A 13,415-nucleotide genomic window follows, 5' to 3' on the forward strand; every position below is an offset into this window, starting at 1 on the left:
GGCAATAGTTGCTACCCTCACAGGTCTATCAAACATACATTGCTTTCAAGACGAGACTATCATCAAATCAAAAACTACTGATAAAGATCACACGCAATTCGGCTTCAATTGCCTAATGATATTGGAAATCAAAAAACTCCGTTATTCATAAAGAGTATCTGAAGTAATTATAATTTTTTTGAGAAATTCAACAATTAAATTAAATTAATCTAATTTGGGCCGTTGAATTGTATGCTGAATTTGGGACTGCATTGATTCAATAAGCCTTACGCGCCAAAGAATTCATTTTAGTCATGTAAACTTACTCAAAGTTGTCAGCATTTTTTATGGCCTGTGTCCTAAGATTAGTGTTGTATGCGTGTGTGCATAGGAGTAAAAGGGAAGAGAGTTAGCTCAAAATAGCTCCAAGTTGGATATATCAGTCTGTATTATCCATTGAGCTTGTTTTTGAGATAACGTAAAAGTTAGCGATAAAGTTTCGAGACTTGTTCCGACGCGTTTATTTTTTTCACTCTTGTTTTCTTTTATTGTATCTAATAGTATCTAGTAAATGATGGCATAAAAAACACTGGTATTGTTTGTTGCCGATTATGAAGAAAAATAGGAGTTTTACATCTATCCTTATCACAGTTCTTGAGAAAATCAGAACAGTTAGAATATGGAACAATATTTAGTTCAAAACAAAATTTTTGTAACATATATTCACCCAATTTTATGATCCTTCTAATTGGACTCCGCTAGACATAGAAAGGAACCTGGCCTATCAATAGAGTTGCCTGCTCAACACTTTGTGCCTTTTAGCTTTCTTTTGATATATTTGGTTTGTGGTAAAGTTTACGCTATCCGTCAAAATGAGTTGCACAATTAAGCATTAAATTTGTTCTCAGTTAAGCCATAGCTTCTTCAAGGTTAAAGGTGTTGACGGAAAGTGAGAGGATAAGACCAGATTTTTCATTCGAAATAGCCTCAAAAAAGTCCCAAACTGTAAAATATACTTATGCGGTATAATTGTAAATGCTTGAAAAGCTTTCAAGTTCTGTATATAAGGCATCAAGTGATGAACAGGCAGCTCTATTGTGAGTCCAGGTTTCTTTCTATGTCTTGCAAAGTCTAATTAAAGAATCATAAAATCAGGTCAAAAGAAAAAGTTTATAAAAGTTAGAACGAAAATTTTCAGAGGTCATCATTGAAAAATGTAGAAAGCACCCTCTTGATGCCTGTTGCTAGTCTCTAAAAATATTTCTTAAGTCAATAAAAATAATTGTAAAAGTAAATCGTACATCTTACGAAATTTTGTTAATTAACAATATACGTCATCGATTATTATTTGAATTTCTAGTTTTTTGTGAAAATGTTTTTATTTGTTGTTAATTGTCTTGTTTTATGTACCTGGAAAACTATTTCATACAAGTTATAAAAAAAAGTTGAGTGACTATAGGTTTTTGACGGTGTCATGAAAAGCTTCTTAAAATTTTTAGCCCATGACTATAGAAACAAGAGAAAACTATATTCGCAGATCATGCAACAAAAAAATTAATAAAGGTTGATGAGTTTGTGCGAGAAGCCACTTGTGAGAGCTTAATAACAATTGTTGAAATGACGTTGCAAGCTAAGTCCGCGGGTTAAAACTTACTATGGTCTGAATAATGCTTTGTTTCCCAGAAAACCCCCGAAGACCCCCATCATGGCTGTTTCCCCATAAAATAGTACCAATTCAAAGACAGTAAAAGACTTTTTAAAGTGACAAAGGGACGGTTATGTTGTAAGACTCTAGCAAGATAACCGGTTTCCAAAAAATGTGGATAAATTACCGTCCTTTGAATGACTCTTGCGCAAGATCATGCAAAAGAACAACAATCGGATTTGGACTTTGGGTGTAGGTGAGTTTGGAATTTGGGACCAACACGAGCTGTCTCTGGGTAGAGTGTACAGAGTAGACACAGAACAACAAGACAATAACAACAAGAAGATGGTTCACAAGGTGTGGGTCATGGATGCTGTTGTTTTACAAGACTGTGGAAAAATGGCTGTATCCACGACAGGTTACTACCAGAATCTATTACAACATTTAGTATTCGTTTAGCCATTCCTGACACAAGGCGAAACTATTCCCACAATTGGGAAATACTTTGAATATGATTAAGACCCTTGTATTACTACAATGACAAACAATACATATCACATGACCAATAATGGCCACTACAGGTTAGGACGTCAATCTATTACAACAATTATCAATTGCTTAGTCCCCATGACAGGAGCCCTAATGTCTAAAGCACCTTAAAAATATTTTTCAAATTTCTCATGAGGTTAACCTTTCAAGGTTAAGAACCATACATGACCATGAATGACATGAAGTTTGTATGCTGAGGAACTGGGGTCAACAATTACAATAGAAGCAAACATCACTAAATTGACAAAAATTACACAAAGTTTAGTGTAAACTGCACCCCAGTGAAATGAAACTTGAAACATCTTGATAAGCAGCTTATTAAAACTTGACAAATCTTGCTAAGATCTTGGTAAGATTCTTGGCAATAAAACGTCAGGATATACACGGAAATGCAAGATCTTGCAGGAAATTCAAGAAATAAGATCTTGATAAGATAAACAAGAAAGAATCTTTAATATCTTAGCAAGATTTGTCAAGTTTTAGGGATTTGAAAACAAGAACTAATAAGATTATGCAAGAACTGTCGGAAAAATTTTTTTCAGTACTGCACTCTAATCCTGACATTTAAATTTTCCGGTTTTAGTTTTGACATCAGAGCGAGTACTTGAAACTCCCCAAACCATACAATAAAATGAATCTAAGCTGTCAATTTTTTAAACGTTCACATTCAATTCTGCCTCATAGAACTTCTTTCAACTTACTCTACATGAAGTAGATAAAATAGAAGAGATATTTTATATGAATTGCAGGTCGCGACATTCGATTCTATGATATCTCCTCAGCTGTGATCTTTGAGGAGTTCCAGCTGTATGGACTATCGCACGTGGTCACCTGTTTCGACTACTACTGCTCTACCAACTTCAGAATACAAACTGACTCCATCCTTACTACTGGTTAGACTATAGTGGAACAAATTTGGGAAAGAACCCAAATTTAATAATCGGAACAACTTTATAGCAACCGACGTTCTAAATAATCAAATTATTCGGTACAAATATTGGAAGGTCTATAGACCTAAGATTGCCAAAGAACTCCATTGACCCAGGATCATATTTCAACTTTCGAAACAAGTTAAAATGATTACATAAGGGGTGGAGTCTATTTTAATTGGTCTAGCACTCCCTAATTGAGCTAATATTGAGCAAAAGTCTGGTTACGAGCTCACTATTTCTGTACATAAGTCATGGTCTCTTTATAAGCGATAATGTCTTTGTAATGAATCAAGTTTTCGGGTAGTCGAAACAAAAATTCAAAATGTAACCAAACAAAAGAAAAATTTTAACGATAGAAAAGATATACATATAGATCATCATAATATATGTTCATTTTACTCCACCGCTGAAGCTGAAGCAAGCAATTGGAAAGTTTTAATGATGTTCCTAGAAAACTGATGCTCCTAATTTTATATGATGAAAAGCATAAATTGATTATTTTTTTCTCCCGCTGATCAATCATATTGCGGTAATTTATTCCATTCTTGAGGGAATTAAAGAACAATTGAGTTGAATAACTTTCGCCAAAACTCAAACAATTGAGTTAAAAAGTTGTTTTTAAAGTTATTCTGTATATATTCAAGGGCTGATATCTTTTAAAGACATTCAATCATTGTGTGAAATTTTGAAAAAAAAATAGAATTAATATTGCTTATTTAAGGATCTGTAAGGCACAATACTTTTCAACTTCTAAAAGATTTGCTTTTCATAACAGTCAAAACATGCCTCAAAATTCATGTAATGGCAGATCGTTTAGCGTAGCTGGTTAGCATTTTACCACACAAAGGTCATTACGTCGCCAATCCTCCAATTTCAGCGGTGACCGCGTTTGCGGACAAGTGTAACGACGTTTATTCACCCATTCTTGCGTGGGAGAAAAATGGTTAAACTGCGGACAACAGTGAAAAAAATTGCTGGCAATCTTTGCAAAATTCCGTCACTGACCTGGTAAAATCAAGGTTTTTCGTCATTAGTGTTCGCAATGTGTGAGCAGGGGTATTGTTAACAATGTCAGCTATTTTGAGCATGCATTTTCTATTTTATGCTTCGCTCTGATTTTGGATTGTTTCGTTAATTACGAAATCAAGGATAGAAATTTGTCAGCGTTGTCCACAATTTTCAAATTTAGATCTAAGTGTACATGAATAAGCAGCAATTATCACACTGCGATATTTACTTTACTTTTGCTCGTCTGACAGTAAAATGAACTCAGTTGCAATCATTGTAAAAGCATCAAACACCAATTGAAGCTTCAAAAACTAGACGGATAAAATAGGTCTATGATTAGTTTATTAAACATACCTCAGTGAAAAAAAGTATTTACTGAGGGATTTTTATAGAGAAACTCCAACATAGTTCATCAGTCATTGTTCATCAAACTTTTTCATCGGTCGTTTGTAATAGTTATTTCTCTACTTTAGGGACGATAGTTTCCTTTCTCTCTGCAACAAATTTTTGAGCAATTAAAAGCATTTAAAACAATTAAACTAATTTCTAATATAAGCCGGGGATATTTAGTGACATTAAAATTGCGGATAATAAAGATGCCGATAATAGTGGCATTAACTGCGGATAAGGAAGACGTGGCGGATAACATTGACATTAAAGTTGCGGACAATAGCGACCCGGACAATAGTGTCAAAGACACCAAAAACTGTGGAAATTAAAGACCTTCAACTTGCGGAAATTAATGACTTGAGAGCGGATAATAGTGATGCAATATTCACGAAAATAGTGACACAAATCTGTCCAATTTTCTCGTCTGTCCTCAAATTCCGCGCGGACATTATTTGCAAAAATTCCAATTTTGATTAATTTTGCAACGTATTACCTCACTGTCACTGTTGTCCGCCAAAGTCTATAACGGTTGATCTTGAAACATGGGGGAGCGGACAATGCTAACATTTGCAAGCAAATTTGCTTGCTCAAAACGTACGATTGGGGACGTAATGGTTACGTATTCTTTATCAAATTTAAATTGTAGATGTCACTACTCATGTTTTTATACAAGATAATGGCCTGTAAGGTCAGGAAATGAAGACCCTGAACTGTCCTTAACAAAAGAGTGGTAACAGTATATTACACTACACTCTTTTCGGAAATTTTATTTGGGTTAGATTTGTCTGTGATTGGTTTATGCTCAAAGTTTCAGCATGTTTGCTAATGGCTCGAACACTACATAGGCAGTATCATATGTAAAGATAATTTCAAGGCAGCTCAAAAGAAAAACTAGCTTTTTTCATTAGCTAATCTTAGTTATTGAATGCACTAACATTTAGAACGAAATCAGCGGACAACGAAAATATGATATGTTTTAAAAGTTCTAAACTTAAATTGTTATAAAATTTAGTGTTATTAGCCGATTGACAAAACTCAATCTCCAACAAAAACTAAACTTTTACACTGCAAAAAAGTTAACGCTTTCTTGGCGTTGAGGTAAAACACTTTCATTCCGTAAGGGCAAAACAATTTCATCCGTTAAGGTCAAACATTTTCACTTGCGTGAAGTCTAAATACTTTCATTGCGTAAGGGTTAAACACTCTCATTCCGTTAGACACTTTCATTGCGTAAGGGTTTCATTGAAGAACACGATAAAAAACACTCAGCCAAAAATCTTTTAAATTAGTTTCAAAACCCCGACGATGTTCTTATCAATTTTTCCTTCATAAATTCTCAACGAACAGACGTAAGTGAGTTATTATAATAAACAAAGAAAAAATTATAAAAACTATTATAGCTAAAAATTGATGAAAAAGAGAAGAAAAATAACTCATAACTGGTATGGAGAAATTATATAACATAACCTTAGCAAAACGTTTGCTACTACAATCAGCAACGTTGAAGTCAAAATTAAAATGAAAGAAGTCGCAGTACTAAAATGCAAAAAGCAGTCAAGTGATCTGTTTGTAAATTTCTTTCAAATTTCAAAGCTTATCTTTGCAGAAATAGCCGACCGGAGATCTGATTAAGCCTGGCAATTCTTATATTCATTTGATGTTACCAAGTTCTCAAAATATTTGAAAAAAAGTTGTCAAGGGAACATAAGGAGCTGAAGCTTAAGAAAAATGAATTTTATGAAGTCTTCTGCTCCAAATTTAGTTCTCTGTCCAAAAGCGTATTAAAATCTTGCTGTGTCTAGCATATGACTGAATAGATATAACGCCCGAAATGACATGATTTGTATTTTCGAACAATCCCGAATACATTTTTTTATTAGACAAAAAAACAAGATGTTCACATACATTGACTAACCTGATTTTTGTTCCTCTAACTGTTCCGCCTGGCAGCAGAAGTTATCGGACGTACAAAAATTTGTTCTGCCGAACTTTTATTGCCTTGATTTTCCTATGTTCGTTGTCAAATTAATTGGGTAAATTATGATTGAATCAGCATTTTTTATTTAAAAAGTTAGTTTTTCTTATTTTAGTTGTTCAAAGTGAAATCTCCAATTGGAGCTTCTTTAATGTGACGGCTGCATTAGCGTCAATTGCTCAACAATTTGAGATTGTCATACGCACGTTTATTTCGCAGCTTGAAGAGTGACTGATGATAATCAAAGCAATCGATCAACCGAGCATAAATTTTCATTACAAAAATGAGCTTATGGCTCCTTATGACAACCCTTCTATATGCCTCAATGTTTTTAAGCACAATTCAACTAACCTTCGCAGTTTGTGAGAAGTTATTTCCGCCGCAGACATTTGAAAAAAGATTAGACTTAATCTTGATCCGAAGGGATATGAGACTTCCTAAATTTAATTGAAAAGATAAGAAAAACAAGGAGGAATAAATCATTAGTCTCTATCATCACGGATATTAAACTTCCCAGTAAATATATTTTGACATTGAACTGAATAATGGAGGTGATTATTTTTGTTCGTGTGTTCAGAAGGAGCTTTGCTGTTGTAAATCGGGCCACTTAATCTCTCTCCATAAGTGTTTGTATGCTTAGCTAGTACCCTTTATTGCGCACAGTATTTATTTAAGCCCTTCCTTGTCCTTTCCAAAATCTTTCCCAAATTCAATTATTTCTTAGTTATGCGTTCGTTTTCTATGCGGACTTTTTCCTCTTAGATTTCTGCTCTCTCCGACTGCACGTGGCACAATCAAGCCAAATTTCAGTCACTCTTAGCTAAAGATTTTACGCATTCTTCAATTTCAGCGGGGGGCTAATTTCTATAATAGTTGATTGATGGTTGCGCTAATTGGGCGCAAAATAACGCTTTAAATTCAAAAATCCCTCAAAATAAGCCCCTTCCCCCACCACACACACACACACACACTCTCTCACACACACACAGACACACACACACACACACACACACACACACACACACACACACACACACACACACACACACACACACACACACATACATACATACATACACACAAGCACAGGCCAATGCACACACACGCACACACATACACAGACAGAGACAGGTACACATTCAAATTTAAATTAATGATAGCAACCATGTCATTTGTCATTTTTATAGAGCACATGCCGTTAAGTAAAGTCCAAGTTTTGCAATGGGTAGCTGGGGTTTGATCTATTTCTCAGAGCAGTCTAATACAATTTCGCGCTCACTATAATTGACAGCTAGGTAAAATAAAAAAGGGAAATTAACAGAAATTAGTGTTAATAAAATAAATAAATTTGTTTCTGAGTAATCGCAGCGGAGCAGCATTAGGCTTTGAGTCTGCATTACCAGTAGCCTGTTCTCAGTTGTCCTTTTTGTATTGTTCCCCACATCTCAGACCGTTCATTTAGTCGGCATGAATGCTCTTTTTTGGTGACTATGGCCACTTTTTTGCGTCTGAAACTTTCGCCTGGTACCATCATTGCAGCCAACATTGGTCAGGCTATGGTCAACCTGAAGCTAGGTTAAGTCAGAGCTCATCCTCACACAGATAGCTTCACGGAGGCAGGGGATCGAACTAACGATTATTGGGGTGTCAATCACACACCTTGCCTCTCGGCCATCACGCCACTTAACTCAATAAATCAAGCAAGGAAAATGAACACAGATAGAATAAGAGGAAATACCCCTCAGACTTTGATGAACTTTTTCTGTTTATATAATTCGAGCAAAACTGTATTATTTTCATCAAAGAATTCTATTGTTGAAGGCCCTTGCTATAAATAGTTTTTAGTACTCAATCTCAATTCATTTAGCTCATTTAGCTTTTAAATATAGCGTGTATATATATATATATATATATATATATATATATATATATATCCAGGTTGACAAAAAGTTTTATCATAGAACTTTCATATTAGAGAGCATTGAATTCATAAATAAAAAGGTTGCAAAATATTGGTAAACTACCACTTGTAAAAATTGGTAATTCAATGAAAACAACTTTTCCATACATGAGAGGTCTATGACTGCAACATTTTTATATTTGGAGGTTGTGAGGTAACCAATTCTCCGCACCAACAAACAGGAGTATTTAGCGTGTCTTGGTTTTTTGTGAGGCCTCGTGAGTTACCTAAACTACAAGAAAGAAATATTTCTGTATATTTTCTTTGCAGCCTAAGAGAACATTGAGGCTTTATTTCCCGCATTATTTCTATGACATATGAAATAGCTGAAATCAAATATCGGATCCCGGTGGGGCCATTTTTGAAAACACATAAATAAAAAAAGAACATAAAACACTGTACTTGAGAGAGAGAGAGAGACCATAAAGGGAACAAAGAATTGGGAAATTTGAACAACATTTTTAAAAATATTTTTAGTTAAAATCAACTTATGAACTCAAATAATCCCACTGACTTTCAAACCATGTAAACTAGAAATAAATGAAGGCAAATTGAGCACAATTTGATTAACATTGAAGAAACCCTCAAACCACAGGGTCTCAAGATTTTTTTTTCAATTAAGATAGGCTTTTTGCGAAACATTCAACAAAATTGTTAAGCTCTAAATTTTATATACAACTCAAACTAAATTTGCATATATCGTAGTCGATTGTGGCCTAACACGCTGTTGCTTGACTTTGACCACCCAAAAACCAATACTAAAGATAAAGTATGGACTTCTATATAAGGGATGAGCTTTTATTAAAACGCTCAATTGTTTTGCACTATTACCTGCATTTCGCCTAGATCCAAATTTTACGTGTTAACTCTCAAAAAAATTTCAATGTGCTATACAATCCATTTTGATAGGAGATACTACGAAAATAATACGGGACATAGTGAACTAATCCTAGAACTAGAGGGTTTAGAGTTTTTTTATATAAAAAAAGGCTTTTTGCTAAACGTTCTACGAAATCTCAAAACTTGAGGTTATTTTTTTAGCTTACTTTGCGTTTATCATTTGCCAATAAATAATTGTGATGGCTTCGAAGAAACATCAATAAACTTAGAAGGTTTCTTTTTTAAAGTTCCAAGGAACGAAAGAAGAACTTACCTGACGAGCATAATTGCTATGTCGATAAGTAATGACCACAAAACTAAATTCAATTCTAATTTTTGTTTCGGTGCTATCATTATCTTATTGACCTTTCAATCAGATGTCAGAAGTAAATTCTCCCACTCATAGAAACCTGATTCTAACATCCATCGACCTCCAAATAATGAACTCGACTGTATCTAGGCCATATATGATTCTCATGAAAAGTTGATGAAAATAAAAAGTCACCTGCGGGATTCGAAACAAAGATCTATTAGCATGTCAATCAAATAAAAATTTTTAGTTATTCTAAATTTTCTCTGAATATTTTCGCATAGATTACTACTGTAAATACGAGCTAATTTTTGTATATTTTCAGTTTCCATTTTAATTTAAAATTCAACTCTCTGATTTTTTTGACTCGTGTTATCGACCACGACAATGGTGTCCAGATCACCTGCAGATAGACAAATTTTAGATCTACAGAGTGCAGAATCAGCTACTGCGTGGATTATGTCTTTTGTTGCGAAATGTTGCGCAGAGAAAAAAGAGGACAAGATCAACCTCGATGGCACTATACAGGACCTACAGGTAACCAATCTCTTTCTTAGTATGTGCGGTCAAGGAGCAATCAGTAAACTTAGGAGACTAATGAGTCTAGAAATTTGATAGATACTCCGTATAAAGACATCAGGAGTGAGTAGTAACGACAGAAAAGTCTAAATTTCTTTCCGTAACACAAGGTGTAGGAGGAGTCAGACGACAATTTCCTAGCACGTCTCAGAGAAGAAGTACGTTTTTGTGACGTCAAAAAACTCAAAACAGCGGCCAAACCTGAAGAAGAGTTGTTAAGAGTAAAGTTTATCTCAGGTTTGGGGGACCCTGAAGCAAAACTTTGGATACTGGACGGTATTAAAGCAAAACAAGCAACGTCGGTTACCGAAATGACCGAGAGCTTACAGTCCAGAAGTCAAGCAATGGCCTAGCCTGGGAAAAACAGTGTCTACGTGGCAAAAAGCCGACGTTTGGGAACGGCTCCACTTGGACTGGGGTTATTTCAAGGACCAAGGCAATATCTTAGTTATTGTTGACGCGGGTTCTGTTTGGATAGAAGCTTTCCCCGTGGGCACTAGAACATCAGAAAGAGTCAAAGTATATATCAGTCGAATCTTTGCGAGATTCGAAACACCACAAACTTTAGTATCTGATAATGGTCTTGATTTTGTACGTGGTGACCTTCACAGTGGAGTGAATCACTGGGAATTAATGGAATTAAGAAAAAAGAATCACATGTCTATCATCCATGAGCTAATGGACTAGCTGAAAGAGCAGCTCAGATAGTAAAGCGGGCACTTCAAGCGTGGAGCCCCGATCTTAATGTGTCATTTGGAGCTTTTCTGTAAATGGATTTGATGACACATCGCAAAACATCGCAAGACGAGAGCCAAAATTCCAATTGAACTTCTATTTGGACGCAGAGTGAGACTACCAGCAATAGCAGATTTGCGTGACCCATTCTGTTCAAGGCCAATGAAACAACAAAGACAGTTTCTGCTAGCCTGAACACATCTTTCATGCATCCCAAAAACTCAACACGGACTTTTCTAGTGAGCGACAACCAAATAGCGAGACAAGACGAGAACAATGTGAAAACTGAACCAGTGGAGGAGACCATATCTCAATCAGAACCAAAGTTTCAGAACACAGATGAGGGATCTTCACGTCAAGAGAAAGCTTCTGCAGCCACATCAGCTGCAGCGCACCAACAACCCGAACCATCAGAGCCTTCACGAGCATCAAAAAGAAACAGAAAACAACCCGACAGATTTGGAGAACCTATACCCACAAACTTGCTTAAAAAGGAGGGAGGACTTGATGGTTTCAAGGAAACACCAAGAAACTTAGAAGTTTTCTTTATTAAAGTTTAAAAAACGAAAGGAGAACTTACCCAACAAACTTTGTTGCTATGTCGATAAGTAATGGCCACAAAATTAAACTCAATTCTAATTTTGTTTCGACGCTATCATTATTTCATTAACATATCAATCAGATGTCAGAAATAAAATCTCCCACCCACGAAAACCTGAATCTAACATCCACCGACCTCTAACTAATGAACTCGATTGTATCTATGCCATATATGATTCTCGTGAAATGTTGATGAAAATACAAAATCACTTCCGGCGATCGAAATTAATATCTATTGGCATGTCAATCAAGCAAAATATTTTTTGCTAATCTAAATTTTCTCTGTAAATTTTCGCATAGATAACTACAATAAATACTAGCTAATTTTTGTATGTTTTCAGTTCGGTTTTCAATTTAAAATTCAAGTTATTGAATTCTTTTGACCGATGTTAAGGACCATGACAATAATATCACTTGGAACATCATGATTAACAGTGATGTTTTCTAAAGCATTGGGGAGAATTATAACACTGAGATTGACTATTGAGAGTTGATTTGAAATGAGAATAAAAATGAACTCAAACTCATCGCTTTCATGAAACGTTTTCAATGATTTCGATAAAAAGCTTCGTTCATATGGCTCGCATCAGCAGTGTCCACCGTTCTTAAACGCTCTGATATTGTTTGTTTTTGTCTAAAACAAAGCTTTGATGAAAGAAAACGTCAATATTTGGGGGCATGGCAATTTTGTTACCTTATCACATGTATGTGACTGGTTTTGTACAAACGACTGTTGAAGCAATACTGGATTAACAATTAAGGAAATGGCAAAAAAATAGTCCGTATCTAGTCCGATTTATAAAGTTGTCGGTTAAATGACGAGCAAAATTGATTTACCAACCACTAAACATAGGGTTCGCAGGTGTCAAAATCCTCGTTTATAACTCAAGTTGTTTGAGAGAAAAATTGTCCGTAATGCCTTTTTGGGATAAGAGCTCATAACGGTACATGACATTTCTAAGCTCGGATTTCACCAGCTGCATTACTGGCGAAATCTGGCCACGATTTGATTTAATTGCTTACTTTATGTTGCTTTCGAATTTAGTACTCTTAATAATAATAAGACTATAGTTCTTTAAGCGCTAGTTATTAAAACTTGGTTCATGGCATTTAAAAACCTATGTATTAAGATTACTGAAATTGGACTGCACTTATGTTCCAAGTAAAATTGCGAATGGATGTAATTTGTAATGTATATGCATTGATCAAGATTGGAGTTGTTTGTTTGCAGGTGATGATGGAGGACACATTTACCAGTACATGTTTCTGCAAGCACGCAACAAACTGTTTGAGAAGCCCCCCAGACAGGCCAAGGGACAGAAGACCAGGGTATACATCAACGAAATCAAGGCACACTCCAAGTGTGTGAGAGTGGAGGAATTGCTCAACAGGGATGAAGAGAAGTTCCACCACGAATCCGTCAGAGCTGTCCGATACTTCACAGGTAAAACTGTCTACTTGAGTACTATTGTGTTCGAACAATGTGCCTAAATTATTTCCAGTTTTATATATTTTTAAGAGCCTACAATTTGAGATATGTATTAGCTCTCAACTTTTGTGCTAAACTTATCTTGTTCAATTGAAAACTCATGAGAGAAATCATTGTACTCTTCTCTTCAGAAAATCTCCTTTTCATTCAATTTTGTTTTTTTTTGTTTGATAATTTGACTTTCTATCCTCAAACATGGGATAAACTGGTAAAACCAGGGTGGCTCCATTAGGTATATGTTCAGATCTCGTCGATGTTTTATAGTCAATAAATACACAATTTCACCAAAAATGCTAGAGTCAATTTTTACGAGATGATGATTTAAGTCTTTTCTTTCTTTCTTTTCATAGTGAAATGCAATTAATAAATTATTCTAATTGAGCAC

The 13,415-nt window shown here is 35.1% G+C and overlaps 2 protein-coding genes across 2 annotated transcripts in view; one reads left to right on the forward strand and one right to left on the reverse strand.

Moving 5' to 3' along the window:
* LOC142340489 (uncharacterized) overlaps nucleotides 1-7,087 on the reverse strand; it is a 114,628-nt gene extending 107,541 nt beyond the window's left edge. Inside the window, exon 1 of the mRNA XM_075391078.1 lies at nucleotides 6,830-7,087. The gene's annotated coding sequence lies outside the window, so the exon portion shown is untranslated. The remainder of the gene's footprint in view (nucleotides 1-6,829) is intronic.
* LOC142340479 (cilia- and flagella-associated protein 337-like) overlaps nucleotides 1-13,415 on the forward strand; it is a 67,784-nt gene that overhangs the window by 11,395 nt on the left and 42,974 nt on the right. Inside the window, exons 4-6 of the mRNA XM_075391058.1 lie at nucleotides 1,881-2,042; nucleotides 2,923-3,066; nucleotides 12,773-12,985. Coding sequence (XP_075247173.1) covers nucleotides 1,881-2,042; nucleotides 2,923-3,066; nucleotides 12,773-12,985 — 519 coding nt within the window. The remainder of the gene's footprint in view (nucleotides 1-1,880; nucleotides 2,043-2,922; nucleotides 3,067-12,772; nucleotides 12,986-13,415) is intronic.

This window comes from Convolutriloba macropyga, chromosome 1 (genome assembly GCF_964194025.1).
Source record: "Convolutriloba macropyga chromosome 1, txConMacr16.3, whole genome shotgun sequence".
Lineage (NCBI taxonomy): Eukaryota > Metazoa > Xenacoelomorpha > Acoela > Convolutidae > Convolutriloba > Convolutriloba macropyga.